Below are 19574 nucleotides of genomic sequence, written 5' to 3' on the forward strand. Positions count from 1 at the left end.
TGGGTTTGATTTTTCTCATGATACCCAGGAATAAATGTGAAAGAAATGTTTAAAATATATATAAGAAAAAAAATTTAAATAGTAATGAAGAACACAAAAAAAGGACTTGAACAAATGTTATTTAATAAAGCATCCTATATTTTTGGATAGATTAAAAGTCAGCATCATGAAAATGTCAAATGTCAATACTCCCTAAATTTATTTACATTTTATGTAATCTTAGCTCAAAAACCATTAGGATCAGAGATGCTGATTCTAAAATCCACATTAAAAAAAACCCATTAAGATAGGTGACATTTTATATATGTGTGTCTGTCTACCTATGTGTCTATCTGTCTACCCCTGGTTCCCAGCATAGCACTCCTAAAAATCCCCTTGGAATTTCCTAAGTGATAAGAGTACTTAGAGCATCTTTTATTTGAAGTTTTGCCCTTTGACCCAAGTTCCTGACACAGATCTCCTAAATCCATTGGGATTTTTTAGATAAGAGATATTTTCTTCTAAAGAGGCAACTGTTGGTGGGCTCCTGGATAGCTTCAGAATGGGAGCTGGGCACCAGAAAGAGAAAACCATGATTAGAATCTATTTCCCTTCAAAATAATGGCTTCATTGTCTACATCTCAGTGTTCTGGGCTGCCACACCCCCTGCTGTTTCATCCTTATGTATGTATAATTCCTCGTTAATTGCATTTAATTTGCAAGAATCATCTATCAACCTGAGCTGGTTGTGTCTCCTTTTCAGCCCTACTGTGGGTTTCTATTTTCGTGCATGCATGCTAAATCACTTCAGTTGTGTCTGACTCTTTGCGATCCTTTGGACTGTAGCCCACCAGGCTCCTCTGTCCATGGGATTCTTCAGGCAAGAATACTGGAGTGGTTTGCCATGCCCTCCTCCAGGGGATCTTCCTGACCCAGGGATCGAACCCGAGTCTCCTGTGGCTCCTACATTGCAGGTGGATTTTTTTACCGCTGAGCCACGGGGGAAGCCCATCTCTGTTTTCAGCATCCTTTAAATGACCCATTAAGCAAAGGAAAGGAGAGAAGTTTCACTTGATTCAGAAACTCAGTTTTGTTTCCATTGCAGTCCTTTTGGTCAGAGAATTCTTAACCTACACAATATACTTGTGAAGCAATTTTGTCCATTCATTTTTTATTTTTATGTGAGGTCTTCTCTTTCTCTTTCTTTTCTGGTAGGAAAATAAAATATTGATATAATTTTATATTTGCATGGTATTTTAAACATCTCAGAGATGTTTCTATACATCTCATTTTTTTTTCTGAACTGTTGCAGAGAAAAAGCCAGCAGCAGCATGAGAAACTGTTCTACTTAGCCTTATTGTAGACCATAATCACAAGACACAAAATTTCACAATGGGAAACGTGAAAGAAATCTCTGAAAATGATCCAAAAGATCTGAATTAGAATGTAAGAAAGAATTTTGTTTGAAACAAGGGATTTCTCAATCATAGAGAATACATAGGCCGACAAGAGACAGGGTAGGAGGGCAGGGCAGTTAGAAGTCTAAGAATTCTCTCCCTAATCCAGACCACTTTTTAAATTTCGTCTTCATATTTTCCAAAGAGAGAAGAAGCTGTGTTCTGGTCTTTTTCCTCAAATGATGTGTTTAATACCACTTATTACTACGCATTTTGATCCCTTTCTCATAAGGTGAAAGATTGCTCATGTATTTTTTCATAAGGAATGGTAGAAATGGTAGAAACAGGAAGCAAAGATTGTCACATTCTCCCAACATATCACTACTCCCCAGGTGGTGGGGGCGGGGGTGGTGGGGCAGAACAGTTAGGTTTCAATACTAGTGCTCTTTATTGAATCCTGGGATTAAAATTCCAGATTTCCAGAACCATATGTTTGCTTGCAGAAGCAGGAAAGATATGTGTGTGGGACAGTAACAGCACTTCCAAACAAGAACCAAAGAAGAAATTGGAAGAAGGGTCATTTTAACTATTGTACAAGAAAATCACACAGATCAGCAGAAGTCTCTACATTAATTTTTATTCAATAATACGAGGTTATGGAACTATATATATGAAAACAGGAATTTCTCAAATAATAACAAGATCAGCCTGCTTTTCCTCTTTCCTTTATCTTTTTTTTTTTTTTCTTTTTCCCCCCAAACAGTTACATGGACAAATCTTAACTGAAACTATACAAGTTCACATTTCTTTTCCCAAAGTAAGCAAAATACCTCTGTTTTCCCAGCATTTTTCCCTTCTTAATGTGGAAGAATAATTTACGAAAATGTTAAAGACTATTTTGGTTTCACGACTGAAAAGGATTTGAAAAGATTGTAATCTGTGCTGATTCTTATCCTATGGTTTTTTTTTTTTTTCCCCTTCCCTATTTCCAAGTGTAGCCAGGTCCTTGTGGCCTTTCTCCTTAAGAATTTTCAAGCTTAGAAGCAGAGGTTGCTTAAAGATACTATGCAAAAGCCCTGGCACTTGGGCAAATCACTCGAGGTGCTCCTGAGGAAGAAGAAAAAGAAGTCTTTTGCAGAGACGTTAAAGCGAAGCCCCACTGCAGCCAGGATGGGAAGGGAGTTTGCAGGAGAATGGATATATGTATATGTGTGACTGAGTCCCTTTGCTGTTCACCTGAAACTATCACAGCATTGTTAATCGGCTATATCCCAATACAAAATCAAAAGGTTTTTTTTTTATAAAAGAGAGAGAGAGAAGCCCCACTGGCAGAAAGAAATCAAAACCAGGACGTGAGTGGAGCTTATGGGACCCAGGGGAGTGGGCACTGGGTCACCTCCATCATTGCACTCAGGGTAATAGACAGGACCTCTGAGCTAAGTAGCTGTGTGAGGCACATTCTGGACCACAGAGCTCTCAGTCTCAGGAAATATTCCCGTGTCCAGATAGAGCATAGAAGCAGCCAAGTAGCCAGGCTTCAAAATGGCTGAAGGGCTGGACAATGGCGTGGTCATATGAGGAGTAACCAGTTTCATGCAAAGACAAAAGCAGCTTCCCAAATATTCTGTTTTACAAACCCCAGTGTGGGGGAGGCTCTAATAAAAATGAAGATTAAGTCTCACTAAGAATTTTAGAAGAATGAAAGCAGAGTCAGATTTAATTCAATTCCCAAATGGCACTAGTGGTAAAGAGCCTGCCTGCCAACGTAGGAGACACAGGTTCAATCCCTGGGTCAGGAAAATCCCCTGGAGGAGGGCACGGCAACCCACTCCAGTATTCTTGCCAGGAGAATCCCAGACAGAGAAGCCTGGTGGGCTAGGATCTGCAGGGTAGCAAAGGGTCAAACACAACTGAAGCAACTTAGCATAAACGCACAAAGCAAGTAAAGCAATGTTATATTTCTTTTTGTGATTGAAGTGCAATTGACCTACAATGCTATGTTAGTTCCAGACACACAACACGGTGATTTGATATTTCTATACAAAATGATCACCACAATAAGTCTACTTGCCATCTGTCACCATAAAAAAATATTACAATATTATTGACTATATTCCCCATAAATGTTGTACATTTCATCCACAAGACTCATTCTTTTCTCACTAGAAGTTTGTGCCTCTTAATCTCCCACACTTGCTTCACTAATTCCCCCTACTCCCCTCCCCTAGCAACCACTTGTTTGCTCTCTGTATCAATGAATTTGTTTCAGCTTTCTTATGTTTGTTCACTTCTCTCTTTTTTTAAATTCCACATGTAAGTGAAATTATATGGCATTTGTCTTTCTCTGTTTGACACATTCCACTTAGCATAATATCCTCCAGGTACATCCATGTTGTTGTAAATAGTAATATTTCATTCTTTATTGTGGCTGAGTAATATTCCTTTGTATTTGTATGTCACATTTTCTTTATCCAATCACCTGTCAATGGACACTTGGGTTGCTTCCATATCTTGGCTATTGTATATAATACTGCAATGAACATAGGGGAGCATATATCTTTTCAAATTAGTGGTTTTGTTTTCAATAGATAAATACTCAGGAATGGAATTGCTAGATTATAAGGACAGTAAAAGGATAACAAAGGAATACTATGAACAATGCATTGCCCACAAATTTAATAATCTAAATGAAATGGACTAACTTCTTGAAAGGCCACTTTTCCCAAAACTCCTACAAGGAGAAATAGACAATTCAAACTGACCTATATCTATTGAAGATATTGAATCAATAATTAATAACCTTGCAAAACAGAAACCATCAGGCCCAGATAGGTTCACTGGTGAATTTATCAAACATCTAAGGAAAGAGTTATCCCAATTATCTTCAGTCTCTTTCAAAAGATAGACAAGGAAATATTTTCTAACTCAATTTATAAGCCCAGGATTAACATAATACTAAAACTGTACCAAGGCAATACAATAAAATAAAACTACAGAACAATATTTCTCATGGGCATAAGTGCAAAAATCTTTAAAAAAAAATAGTAGATCATATCCAACAGTGTATAAAAGAATTATACACAATAACCAAGTGGAATTTATCACAGTTATGCAAATCTGGTTAAATATTTGAAAATCAATTAATGTAACCCATTACATCAATAGGCTAAAGAAGAAATTGATATTACATAGTATCAGTAGATACAGAAAAAAGCAGTTAATAAAATCCAACACCCATTCGTGATAAAAAAAACAAAAGTGAAAGTCGCTCAGTTGTGTCCAACTCTTTGCAACCCCATGGACTATCCATGGAATTCTCTAGACTAGAATACTGGAATGGGCAGCCTTTCCCTTCTCCAGGGGATCTTCCCAACCTAAGGATTGAACCCATGTCTCCCTCATTGCAGGCAGAGTCTTTACCAGCTGAGACACAAGGGAAGCCCAAGAATACTGGAGTGGGTAGTCTATCCCTTCTCCAGATCTTCCTGACCCAGGAATCAAACCAGGGTCTCCTGCATTGCAGGCAGATTCTTTACCAACTGAGCTATCAGGGAAGCCCTAAAAAACAAAACCACTCAGCAAAACAGAAACAGAGGAGAACTTCCTCAACATGATAAAAAAAAAAAAATTTACTAGAAACTTACAACTTATATCACACTTACTGGTGCAAAACTAAAATTTTCCCACTAAGAGAAACAAAGGAAGTATATTCCCTCTTATCACTTTTTTCCAATATCATATTAGAAGTTCTAACTAATGCAATAAGACAATAAAAGAAAATTAAAATTACACAGATTGAGAAAGAATAAATACCACTCCTGTGATATTAGTCATGGGAGTTTTTGTTGTTGTTGTTGTTATTTCTTTCAGATCACTACATACAGCAGTAATAATAAGGTTGCAGGATACAAAGTTAATATAAAAAGTCAATTGCTTTCCTATACACCAGACATGAACAAGTAAACTTTAGAATTTAAAAGCACAATACCGTTTACATTAACAACCCCACCAAAATGAAATAATTAGGTATAAACTTAACAAAATAAACACATACGATGCTAGAACAACTGGACATCCACGTGCAAAAAAAAAGAAAATGAAGGAATCTACACACTTTTCAAAGAAAACTAACTCAAAATGCATCATAGACCTAAATGTAAAATACAAAACTTCAAAACCCTAGAAGACAACACAGGAGAAAATCTAGGTGGCATTAGTTATATTGACGACCTTTTTTGATAACAAAGCAAAAGCATTATCCATGAAAGAAATAATTGACAAGCTAAACTTCATTATGATTAAAAATCTGCTCTGTGAAAGACTCTATCAAGAAAATGAGAAGACAAGCTACAAACAGACCTATCTATTTATTTTAACTAGATATAATACTAATTAAGCAACCCCTGAAGGAATTTATCCTCACAGAATAAATAGCATTTTAGCAAGATAATCCTATTTATCTGTCTAGACTTGTCTGTTTATTTTTCCTTAATTGTGTTTATTTTATAAGCAGCACTGGTTCCTAAAGTAAATTTGAAAAATGTAGCAAACCACTAAAGAAGTATTGGATTGGCCAGTGAAAAGCATGTCTCTACCTCTTCCATTGTTTCTGAATAAGTCAGCCCAACACCAGTAGATAGAGATAGGTAAGACATGTCACACTGAGTTGAAGAGAGTTAAGATAGTAGATAGTACGGTGTACAGCTCCTAAAAGGATGAAAAGAATGTTCACAAAGAAAGTAGCCTGGCTCAATAGCATATTAGAAGTTCTGGCTAATGCAACAAGACAATAAAAGGAAATTAAAATTACACGGATTGAGAAAGAATAAATATCACTCCTGTGATATTAGAGTTGGAGCAAGATGAGGTGGGTGTCCTTATGGAGGGTTAGTCTACGTGTGGGGCATCAGAAGCCTAACAGAGTATGTATCAATTTATCTACATGTGTATGTATGTTTAAACATGCATAACTCCATAGCTCGTTTGCTAAGAAAGTCTAGGAGTAGGGACACCCTAAAAATAAAGGGCATACCTACATCCCAATTCTTGATTTCTAATGCCATTCGCTAAAAGAAAAAAAAAAAAAACATAGTAAAGGAAAATTATAAGATGAGCTTGAAATATCTTGGGTCAGAAGATAAGTAGTTGCCCAAGATTAATTGAGGACATGCCAATAGGACCCAGGAGTCAGCTTAAATGGATTTTTACTCGCCAAATCTGAGACTATTTGAGCATCAAAATAAATGATGAAATAATAGATTATAACCCATTATACAAAAGAGGAAAACATGACTATACTGGCAGAAACAAACACATTGAAATTTTGATGAGAAGTAGGTATGTGTGTGTTAGTTGCTCAATTGTGTCCAACTATTGGTGACCCAATGGACTATAGCCTGCCAGGCTTCTCTGTCCCTGAGAAGTAGGTAGGTAGGTGGCAAAGAGTCGGACATGACTGAGCGACTAAGCACACAGCAGGACACTTATACAGTCTGACAGTATCCCCATAAAATATTAGTTACAAGGCAAAACATAAACTCACAGACAAGAAGTATGGCACATAACACCTTAATCAAGTGATTGGATTTAACATTGCCCCAAATGAAAGAAACTTAACCATGTGCTACCTGACAGGGTTATAATAAGAACACAGCACCACCCTGGGATATCCCATCTGAAGATGTACATGCCTTCTGGATACCTCTACCTGGATGTCTTACAACCACGTCAAACTCTTGCCGCCTCCTCACTTTTCCTCTCCTTATGTATGAACTGTCTTGGCAATGCATTATCATCACTTAGCTAAATATGCTCTCCCTATCTCCTTCTAAATCCTAATCTGAAGCACCATTGTCTCCCACCACTGCAAGAATAATCTTTTTGGTGTGACATCAGCATCATGGTGGTTGAGATGCTCTCTTTATCGCTCCCCTTCAGTCTACCACCAGGAAAACATCTGCAAATTAGCAAAGGTGCCTCCATCCAATACACCAGGACATCAGAGGATTTCACACATCTGTACGTTAAAGGTGGGTGGGCTGGGGCACATAGAGGAGGCAAAGCCAGGAGAACACTGGAAGCCGTGCCTGCGATTCTGGATCACCAGACTTGGTGGCTGAGCCCACAGCCCCACACAAGCTGGTAGCATCAGGAGAAGTGCACATGACACTGACCTTCTGGGTGCAGATGCACCCGTGGCCACAGGGAACTGAACAGCATGGCAGCAGGGCCTGAGATCCTCTCCCTCCAGCCACAGAGGTACCTGTAACTCCACCTTTGACACACACAGTGGCAGCATCCATGACCCAACAACTCCGGTCATGGTAGACACACTCATGATTCTGGATTCCCCACACACACAGCACACAGCACCAGAGCCTATGCCCCAGGAGGCCTTGGACGAGGCATAGGCACCTGTCATCCTGGTGCCCCAGGTGGTGCTGCCGGTGACACTGGAGCAGCAAGGTACCCACAATCCTGGAGGCAACAAGAGCAGTGACAGTGATGGCACTGGGCAACACCACTGACAAAGGCAGAGGAGGGTAGAAAGTGCCTTTAAAAAAATAGAGAGGGACTTCCCTGGTGGCCCAGTGGCTACGACTCCCAATGCAGGGGGTCTGGTCTCAATCCCAGGTTACAGAACTGAATCCCACATGTCACAGCTAACAGCACAGCCAAATAAATAAATAAATACATTTTTAAAAATAGAGAAATGTGAGTTACACAGTTGTGAGTAAATTCATAGCTTAATTCACTGTCAAATTACTATACTAGAATGTTAATAAATACATTTTAACTTGGAAAATGACCTGCCTCTTGAGAAACCTATATGCAGGTCAGGAAGCCACGGTTAGAACTGGACATGGAACAACAGACTGTTTCCAAATAGGAAAAGGGTTACGTCAAGGCTGTTTATTGTCACCCTGCTTATTTAACTTATATGCAGAATACATCATGAGAAACGCTGGGCTGGAAGAAGAGCAAGCTGGAATCAAGATTGCCAGGAGGAATAACAATAACCTCAGATATGCAGATGACACCATCCTTATGGCAGAAAGTGAAGAGGAACTAAAAAGCCTCTTGATGAAAGTGAAAGAGGAGAGTGAAAAAGTTGGCTTAAAGCTCAATATTCAGAAAACTAAGATCATGGCATCTGGTCCCATCACTTCATGGGAAATAGATGGGGAAACATTGGAAACAGTGTCAGACTTTATTTTGGGGGGCTCCAAAATCACTGCAGATGGTGACTGCAGCCATGAAATTAAAAAATGCTTACTCCTTGGAAGGAAAGTTATGACCAACCTAAATAGCATATTCAAAAGCAGAGACGTTACTTTGCCAACAAAGGTCCATCTAGTCAAGGCTATGATTTTTCCAGTAGTCATGTATGGATGTGAGAGTTGGACTGTGAAGAAAGCTGAGTGCCAAAGAACTGATGCTTTTGAACTGTGGTGTTGGAGAAGACTCTTGAGAGTCCCTTGGACTGCAAGGAGATCCAACCAGTCCATTCTGAAGGAGATCAGCCCTGGGATTTCTTTGCAAGGAATGATGCTAAAGCTGAAACTCCAGTACTTTGGCCACCTCATGCGAAGAGTTGACTCATTGGAAAAGACTCTGATGCTAGGAGGGATTGGGGGCAGGAGGAGAAGGGGACAACAGAGGATGAGATGGCTGGATGGCATCACTGATTCAATGGACATGAGTTTGGGTGAACTCCGGGAGCTGGTGATGGACATGGAGGCCTGGCGTGCTGCGATTCATGGGGTTGCAAGAGTCAGACACGACTGAGCAACTGAACTGAACTGAGAACACATTAAGTCTTTAATATTTAGCCTTTTCAGCTCTTCATGTTCTGTCACAAAAGGAGTGCTTATCAGGGACTTGCCTGGTGGTCCAGTGGTTGAGAATCCACCTGCCAATGCAGGAGACATGGGTTTGATCCCTGATCCAGGAAGATTCCACATGTCGTGAAGCAACTAAGCCCGTGAGCTGCAACTAGAGAGCAGCCCCAACTCCCCACTAGAGAAAACCCTCCCAGCAGCAAAGAGCCTTTGCACTGCAACCAACACCCAGCACGACAAAAAATAATAAATAAATAAAAATAATTTTTTTAAAAGGAATGCTTATCAATTTTGTAAATAACAGTACTGCAAAAGACAACTTTATGAACACTGGAATCACTTTTGAAAACTGAAAATAAAGGCCAATATTTGCCAACATAGTATTCTTTTACATATTAATTTTAGTCATTTGTTCTTTCAACAGTTATTTATTGAGCACCTAATATGAACAAATGGGCACTGTTCTGGGCATTAATATGTATATATACTGTAAAAATTGTATGTACATATACATAGCATCATATGGTTACATGTAATATATTTTGTCATATGTACACTCTGTGTTAGTTGCTCAGTTGTGTCCAACTCTTTGCAACCCCATAGACTGTAGCTCACCAGGCTCTTCTGTCCATGCTCTCCATGGGATTCTCCAGGCAAGAATACTGGAATGGGTTGCCATTCTCTTCTCCAGGGGATCGTCCCAATCCAGGGATCAAACCTGAGTCTCCTGCATTGCAGGCAGATTCTCTATCATCTGAGCCACCAGGGGTCGTTTATATTTTTATGTAATGTCATATGATCACATATATGTGTGTAATGAAATATGCTGTTACTGCTGCTACTGCTAAGTCACTTCAGTCGTGTCCAACTCTGTGCGACCCCATAGACGGCAGCCCAGCAGGCTCCCCCGTCCCTGGGATTCTCCAGGCAAGAACACTGGAGTGGGTTGCCATTTCCTTCTCCAGTGCATGAAAGTGAAAAATGAAAGTGAAGTCGCTCAGTCGTGTCCGACTCTTCACGATCCCATAGACTAAAGCCTTCCAGGCTCCTCCGCCCGTGGGATTTTCCAGGCAAGAGTACTGGAGTGGGGTGCCATTGCCTTCTCCGAATGAAATACGCTAGGAACAATAAAAAGCAGCATAAGGAAACAGAGGACAATATGTGGAGGATTGCTATTCTGGTAGAATGGTCAAGAAAGGCCTTTGTGAGGTGGAACAGAGAAATGAATTAGAAGAGAAAGCCATATGTATATTCCAAGTGCCCCAAGAAGAGCAAACAGGGAGTACATGGCCCTGAAGCAAAAAGACTTTGTGTATTCCAGGAACAGGAAAGAGACCAGCATGACTTCAGCAGAGTGAACAGGATGGGTGAAGCCATAAAAATGAGATCAGAACATGGGAGGGAATCACCAAGTCCTGGACATCTTCTAGGCTTTGGTAAAAAATCTGGATTTATTTATTTTCAGGATCATGCGGAGCTGTCAGAGGAGTTTCCCAGGGGGTGACATAAATAGATTTTTCTTTTAAAGGATCTATTTTGACTTTTGTGTGAGACAGTGAATTGTCAGAGAACAATGGGAGAATCAAGAAGACAAGTTAAACTAGTCTTGCATGGGACTGACAAAGGATGGTGGTGGTTTAGACTAGACGGTGGTAGATGAAATGACATCAGCATACTAAAGATATATTCTGATTGTTGTTAAACTTAACATTGGAAATAGCAGAAAAAAAGAAACCAAGGATGAATCCACAGATTTTTGGCCCAAGCAATTGGTTTAATGGAGATACCACTTAGAGGAAAAGTCCCAGGAAGGGAAGAGGAATCAGATGCTTAATCCTGTGTTGAATTTGAGGTGCCGGTAAGACTTCAGTAGAGAGTCAGAGGAAGCAGTTATAAATACAATTTTCAATCAGAAGGGAGCAATCAGGGATAGATGCTTTGCAATGAGAAATTGTTTGAGAATGAGAGTTTAAATACTCTCTAAATACAGCATTTAAAACCCTAGGACAAAAAGCGACTCTTTAGAGACAATATGACTTGAAAAGAGATTAAGTTAGAAGACTGGACTTTGAGACACGGCAATGTTTAAGTGTCAGGAAAACAAATAATAAAGGATTCTGAAAATGATTGACAGAATCAAATAAGGGCAGGGCGTTGAAATTCAAGTAAGAAATGACTTCCAGAAGAATTTCAAGAACAGAGTGAGCAGCTAAGTCAGTTGCTTCTGAAAGACATAATAAAATGAGAACTGAGAATTAACCACTGAAATTGGCAACATGGAGATCACTGGTAACTGACAGATGGAGATAAAGCCTTAGGAGTGGGTTAATGAAATAATGAGAGAAGAAGAAGTGGAAGTAGTAAGTTTGGACAAATATTGATAGGAGATTTGTGGGAAAAGGAACCAAAAAATAGTGGGGGAAGGAGGATTGGTAGAAGGATATGTATAGTCAAAGATTTTGTTTTTTTCACAGGTGAAATATATATTTATATGCTGATGAGAATAATGAGGTTGAGAGGAGAGATTTTTATGGTGTAGTAGAGAGAGCCAAGGGCTTCCCTGGTAGCTCAGACAGTAAAGAATCTGCCTGCAATATGGGAGACATGGGTTCGATCCCTGGGTTGGGAAGATCCCCTGGAGGAGGGCATGGCAACCCACTCCAGTATTCTTACCTGGAGAATCCCACAGAGAGAAGAGCCTAGCAGGCCACAGTCCATGGGGTTGCAAAGAGTTAAACACGACTGAGTGATTAAGCACAGCACAGAGAGAGGTAAATCAATTTAGTAAAAAAGTTTTTGAGTATGTGAAAAAAGTAAGTTACACTAAGAAAACAAAATTTTTTTAAATGGTGGTTTGCATTTAGATGCACACAAGTTTATCTGGTGCAACACAAGAGAATGCAGAGTCCATGGGTGCAGATGCAGACGAGCTGGTCATTTCAGAATTGGAGACAGATGATCAGAATTATACTTGTGATCATTTCTATTCTTTCAGTGAAATAAGAAGCTATGTCATCAGTAGAGAGAAAAGAGAGAAAGGGCATTGTTTATAGAAACGATGACTGGGAGAGTGAGGAAATAAAATCACTTGAGCAAGGCAGCTGCACTGCATGGAGACTGTGTTTGCACCCAAGTCTGCAGTCGTGAATTTAAAGTGGATCTGTTGGCATGGTCACATGTGTTTCACCAGTCACCTTCTTAATTTCGATGCAAAGGAATGTAAACTCCCCAATGGCAGAAACATATGGTTTTTGTTAACCACAGGACAGTGTCTGGTACAAAATATGCATTAGAATATATGTGGACTGACTAAATAATATCCATCTTCTCCACTTGACTGCTTTGCTTCACAATATCCCCAGTACTTAATACAGAGCCTGGTTCATAGTAGGCTTAAATATTAACTGAACAGACGAAGGAGCCAATTAATCAATCTCTTTTTTTTTCCTTCACTTCTGAAATTTACCCCCAACTCCCTACTGAACAGCTTCCCTGAATTTCACAAGAAAGCCTCAAAGCCAACAAACATACCTGAGATTCTACCTGACAATTTCCTGTCTCTTATTAGCAAGATCACCCACGAGAGCCCCAGTGAGAAACCTAGAGTCATTCTCTATTTATCATCTCCAAAATGGAAAAGTCCATAACTAGTTTATACATTTTTGAGCAAAATAAATGAAATGAAGTACTTAACACAATGCCTAACATATAGTACCTACAATTATTAGCTATTTCTGGCATTCAGTGATTGTAACATACACATCTTTTCATATCATGACATATTTTACATAATTTAATTGGAAGAGCTTTTTCTTTAAGTAATATATTAAATAATTGTGTCCTTTATATCAATATTGCATCAAACAAGGTAAAAAGGAGTACTGTAACTTTTCTTTTCGTACGTTCATCAATATTAAACTAGTAATTGTCATGTCCAATACACTTAAAATCCACATTTTTCATCCTCTCCCCACTGTTGCAATGTTACTTTAAGTTCTAATTTTCTCTATATTTTTAAAATGCATTTTGCACTTGTCTGTGAATCAGCTAGGGATTTCTCTGGCAATAAATAACAGAAAAGCAACTAGCAATTGCTGAACAAATAGGGAAGAAGTCCATAGGTTGACATTCCAAGGTTGACACAATTACCCAATAATACTGACAGAGACCAAGGCCCTTTCTATCGTTTGGACCTGCTTAGCACGCAGACCTTGATCATCCTGTTCGTTGCTTTGTCAACTCAAGACGGCCATTGAAACTTTAAGTGTTACATTCAATTTGCATGCAGAAAGAATAAATAAAAACGTTCATTGCTGTGTCTTCTGAAACTTTTTCTTTTTGTTAAGAAACCAAAAGTTTTCTACAAGCCCCACCCAGAAGTTTTCCATTTATATGTCACTGGCCAGACTAGATCAAACAGCTACCCATAGTTTGAAGATGGTTAGGGAGAAAGACGCTGTGTGAGTAGTTAAGCCAATGAGCATTGTCTATCATAGTTTGGCAAATGTCTTCTCAATTTTTGACACATAGGTCAAGAGTTATCTTATCTATTTGCTTATTTGTTTGCTTGTTGGGTTTACTGTTTGTTTCCTATTTATTTAGCACCTCATACACACCAGACCCTGTTCTAAGCACTGGGGATACAACAGTAACAAAATCCTTCCCCTTGTGAAACCATCCCAGCCTGCCCTTTTGATCCAATATTTCCACTTCGAACAATTTACCATATGGACTACTTTGCCAAGACAAGCATGTTCATTGATGCAATATCTAGAAAACAAAAAACTGATTAGTTATCTTTATGGTATTGATTAATCACAGCATGTACATATAAGGTAATTATTCAAGAGAATATATCTCTTTTAATATACATCCTTATGCTGACATGAAAAGCATCTTCAATACCATGTATACTTTAAGGGGAAAATGTATGGTATAGTAAAATCATACTTTTGAAAGAAAACCCACACTAAAATTCATGTGGAATCTTGAAGGACCCTGAATGGCCAAACAATTCTGAAAAAGAATAAAGCTGGAGGGTTCTCACTTCTTATTTTCAAAACATTACAAAGTTGAAGTAGCCAAAATACAGTGGTACTGGCATAAAGATGGACAAATAGATCAATGGAAGAGAATAGAGAGCCCAGAAAGAAACCCCTCATGTATATGATAAAATGATCTTCAACAGCGCCAAGACCTCTCAACCTACTCTTAACAGTCAACTGTACATGCTTACCTTTTGCTCATTTTTTTAAAATTCAGTTACTTGATTTTTTTTTTCAGTTACTTTATTGTTTTGTATGATTAACTTGTACTGTAAATTTGCTATGTCAAGGAGTGTACACATTTAAAGCTTTTATACATCCTGTCATATTACCTTTTTAAAATGACTCTGCCAATTATCTTCTACCAGCAGTGCCCAAGACTGCATTTTTCCCACGCCTTTAAAAGAATTTCCCAGTCTGATAGACAGCGTTGCATATCTTTTTTTCTTTTCCAAATGTATGATTACTAGTGATGTATTGTATCATTGTTACTTGTAGGAACTCTGCTGCTTATACTTTACTTTGTCTTGGGATTTTATTTTCTGATTAAGAAGTCTTTTTGTACCCCCCAAATGGTAAAATTATTCTCTTACATGTTTTTCCTAATTTAAATATTTGTGCTTTATATTTTTGTCTTTAACTCTATGTAGTTTATTTTTGAATATGAGACTCGATAGGGAATATATTGCAGGGTTTCTTTTCCTTTGGTGAATAAAGAACGTGTGTGTGTGCGCATATGTGTGTAATAGCACAGGGTCATTTCACGAGAGAAAATGAAAGTGTTAGTCACTCACTGTGTTTGACTCTTTGAGACCCCATGGGCTGTAGCCCTCCAGGCTCCTCTGTCCGTGGGATTCTCCAGGCAAGAATACTGGAGTGGGTTGCCATTTCCTTCTCCAGGGGATCTTCCTGACCCAGGGATCAAACCCAGGTCTCCCACGTTGCGGGCAGATTCTTTACCATCTGAGCCACCAGGGAAGCCCAATCACAAGCCTTGATATTTCATTATAAAACCCCAATCACTCTGACTAGTAAAAACCTTCTCAACTATTTTCTTAAAATGTCTCTTCTTTGGGCTCAGAAATCCCACTCTCTCCCATGTTTCTCTTTCTCTCTGGCCTTTCCAGTTCCACTTAGATGTCCATTGCCTAGATACTAGTGTTTCTCAGAGGTCTGTTGTGGACTCTTTTCTATTTTCATCCCATATTATCTATTTCCATGGCATCAACTCTCCCTATAAATTGATAAATTATTAATCTGTAATAAATAGGCCAGATCTCCATTAACTGGTGGTGTTCAGATTGCTTTAACTCTAACCTACAATAAGAAATTTTGTATATTTTCATTAGGCAGTTTGCAAGGTAACAATGAAATCACATTTCACAATGTAACTTTTACACTGTGACTCAGGACACTTAGAGATGATAGAGATTGTAATGAAAAAAGAGAAATTATATGAGTTAAGATACAAGTTTTAGCTTGAACAAAGATATCTCAAAACACAAAGGCCTTTAAATAAGAGAAAATGTTTTTCTCTTACATGAAAGTGCCAGCTAAAATGGCCTTTGGATGACTCAGAGGCTCAGTCGATGTCTTGTTTTTTGTTCTGCCTCCCTTGACACATGGCTTCCATCTTATTACCTGCAATGAAAGATCTGTCTATCATCAACGTGTCCACGTTCCAGACAGTAGTAAGGGAGAAAAGGGAAGGACAGAACCTAACCCTTCAAAGTCATGAATTGAAAGTTGCATACCGAACTTGCACTTACACTCCAGTTGCCAGAATTTAGCCGTATACCATACCCAGCCTCCAAGGAGAAGACTAGGAAATAAAAGTTTTCAGTGAGGTAGTTTATGCCCAGCAAGAACTCAAATGTTTGAGTAATAAAGGTAGAGTCAGAGAAGGGGTAATAGGACATGACCAAAGTTTCTGCTGCACAACAGTGAAATAAATATTTCCAAACTCAATAGTTTCACGTATTCTGTTTGGTACACTGTGTTTTCTATTTTATTGTATTCTATTACATTTTTAAAAATCTTGGTCATGACTCACTGATCATGATATTATAATTCATTTTAGATGGTGATCCACAATTTGAAAAACATTTCTTTAAGCTTGCTGTCTAATATGGTAACCAGTAGCCTCATGGGCTGTTGAACATTTGAATGTGGCTATTCTAAATTGCTATTTCTTGTAAGTGTAGAATCCACCCTAGATTTTAAAGACTTAGTATGAAAAACAAATTTAGAGTATCTCATTAACAATTTTTATAATGATCAAATGATAATATTTGGGCAATACTGAGGTAAATAAATGGTATTATTAAATTAATTTAAAAATATATAACTAATGAGAACATACTGTACAGCACAGGGAACTCTGCTTAATTCACTGCAGTGACCTAAATGGTAAGGAAGTCCAAAAGGAAGGGGATACATGTATATATATGGCTGATTCATTTTGCTCTACAGTAGAATACAACAAAACATTGTAAAGCAACTATACTCCAATAAAAATTCATTTAAAAATAAAAATGATAAAAATCAGTATAAAAATAAAATTAATTTAATTTAATCTGCTGCTTTTTGTTTTTCAATATGGGAAATGTAAAATTACTTAGGCTTACCTTACATTTCTTCTAGACAACAATGCTCTAAGTTCTAGATGCTAATGTTAGTTCAGTTCAGTTCAGTCGCTCAGTCGTGTCTGACACTTTGCGACCCCATGAACTGCAGCACACCAGGCCCCCCTGCCCATCACCAACTCCCAGAGTTTACTCAAACTCATGTCCATTAAGTCAGTGATGCTATCCAACCATCTCATCTTTTGTCGTCCCCTTCTCCTCCCGCCTTCAATCTTTCCCAGCATCAGGGTCTTTTCAAATGAGTCAGTTCTTTGCATCAGGTGGCCAAAGTATTGGAGTTTCAGCTTCAGCATCAGTCCTTCCAATGGATATTCAGGACTGATTTCCAATAGGATGGACTGGTTGGATCTCCTTGCTGTTCAAGGGACTCTCAAGCGTCTTCTCCAACACCACAGTTCAAAAGCTAATGTAAAACTCCCTACAAATGTTATTACTTAAAGCACAAGCACTTTCTAAAACGAGACTCTATCTTCCCAACTCTCAGCCCTCTGTTCTCGTTCTGTTCTCAGCCTGTGTCCTGTGTTTCACTCAATCACTTAAAAGCAACACAAGTCATTCAGTTAATAGCCAGGAAAATTGGAAGGCACATTGTCCTTTACCCACCACATTCATGTGTTCACTGTGTACTGTAATTTTAGCTCTTAAATATGATATTAATCTGTCAACCTGTAACCAATATCATTATAAATGCATGTATGCATGCATAAGTCACTTCAGTTGTGTCCAGCTTTTTGTGACCCCATGGACTGTAGCCCACCAGGCTCCTCTGTCCGTGGGGATTCTCCAGGCAAGAATACTGGAGTGGGTTGTCATGCCCTCCTCCAGGGATCTTCCCAATCCAGGGATCGCATCCACATCTCTTATGTCTCCTGCCTTGGCAGGTGTTTCTTTACCACTAGAGCCACTTGGGAAACCCCAACCCTAGCTCAAATACCATCATTTCTCATCCATATAATTGTGCCAACTCCCACCCTGCTTCCTGGATTGTCTCCTTCCCATCACTCTCTCAAATTTCAGTGAGTGTGATCTTTTCAAGAAATAAATCTGGGGAAGTCATTTCACTGATTACCCCCCAAGTACCCTAGTACTGCCAGCAAGTTTCTTTTTTATTTGAAGCAAGCTTACTTCACCACTTTTCTAAGTGGACAAGCATTTTCTCCATTCCAAAAATTTTTCATTTTACTGTCATGATGTTTATCATGAATGTGTCATGATGGTTATCACCTCCTGTGTCTTTGTTTATGTCATTCCTTATGTGCTTCGAATGCACTTTGCACCTCCTCTTTCCCCTGGCTAGCCACCACCCACAAGTGTGGGTGGGTGCTTAATTTGCTTTTTTCTTTCCCTTTGATTTCCTTTCCAAGATCCAAGTTTAAATTGTGTGCCCCAATCCTGTGCTCCCAGAGCACCTGAACTTCTCCAATAATAATGTCTGGCTACTGTTTTTTTATTGCTTATTTGTCTGCTTTCATACCCTCAAGAATGTGCAATCTGTTTCTACATATTTGACCATTCCATCTCCATGATTTTGTATGATCCTAGACCAATTGGGCTCAATAAAACTTACAAAACAATCAATCAATTGGATCAATGAATGAATGAGTGGATGGATGGATGGATGGATGGATGGATGGAAGGATAAAATAGACTGGAGGGGAGTTGCATATTTAGAAGGCAGGAACAAAATGTGTTCATGTTCACGTAAGTAGAGGGTCAAGGCAATTAAGGTCTTTCTTGGGCAGAGTAAGTCAAACTTGTTTTTGAGGTCCTGCTACTTCTCCTTTCATCTTTTCACTTCCTTAATACAGGGAAATATTTCTGTTATCATTCTTCCAGAACCTAGCTCTTTATCTGCAATCCAGCAATATCCTCCAGACAAAAAGGTATTCTTTTAATCCATTGTCATTTCCATAGAGGACAACTAAATTCTGAAACTGCTTCAATATCTGAGGTAGACATATCTGATGGAGGACTTGCAGGAGACGGACTTGTAGTGAAATATCTATTTTGAGCCTTCCAGTGTTGCTTAAATTATAGCTTCCCCTGCCAGCTATTCATGCAAGAGATGAGAGGAAAGCCTTAAAAGGCACTATGAGGAAGCAGAAGGAGGGAGCAAGAGAGAGAAGGGATTGAAAAGCCGATTAGCTGCTTTACGGGAAAACCCAGGGAAAATGAGCACTAATGGGAATGTGGATTTTATCCCTCCAGGAATCCTATTTAGCTTGCCAGGAATTAACCTTGACTGTAATTAAGTCCCTTAGAGCAATGACCCTTCCAGAGAATGTTCAGAGACCTCTACTTTGTTTAGACACCTTGTGTGGGTGGAACTTCCTGTTTACACAGAGAGCAGCATAAAGCCTACTTGCTCTGAGGAAAGTCTGGGACCAGACCAACTGCAGGGAGAAAGGTGCAACACAGTCTGGTCTCCTCCGGTCCCTTCTCCCTGCAGCATGGGGAAGAACAAACTCCTTTATCCAAGTCTTACTCTTCTTCTTCTGCTCTTGCTGCCGACAGATGCTTCAGTCTCTGGAAAACCGTGAGTTTCACATAAAACATAAACTTGAAGAGTCCTTTCCTTTATTTTAAATGCTTACCATTCATTTATTTGTCCCCCCTATGGAACTGTCATCTCCTTATCTTTAAGGTCTCTTTCAATAATGAGATTTT

The 19574-nt window shown here is 39.0% G+C and overlaps 1 protein-coding gene across 4 annotated transcripts in view; it reads left to right on the forward strand.

The window, feature by feature from the left end:
* Positions 1-19574, forward strand: part of A2M (alpha-2-macroglobulin) — a 71549-nt gene that overhangs the window by 4516 nt on the left and 47459 nt on the right. For 2 of the 4 annotated variants that reach the window (XM_086402030.1, XM_086402032.1), the window contains exon 1: positions 19288-19443. The exons of the other annotated variants lie outside the window; for them this stretch is intronic. In XM_086402030.1, the coding sequence (XP_086258156.1) occupies positions 19358-19443 (86 nt within the window). In that variant the 5' untranslated portion in view covers positions 19288-19357. Of the gene's footprint in view, positions 1-19287; positions 19444-19574 lie in introns of those variants that run through there. 4 annotated transcript variants of the gene reach the window in all.

This window comes from Bos grunniens, chromosome 5, assembly GCF_055505025.1.
Source record: "Bos grunniens cultivar Pamir isolate PY7600 chromosome 5, Bosgru_T2T1.0, whole genome shotgun sequence".
NCBI classification, from domain to species: Eukaryota; Metazoa; Chordata; class Mammalia; order Artiodactyla; family Bovidae; genus Bos; species Bos grunniens.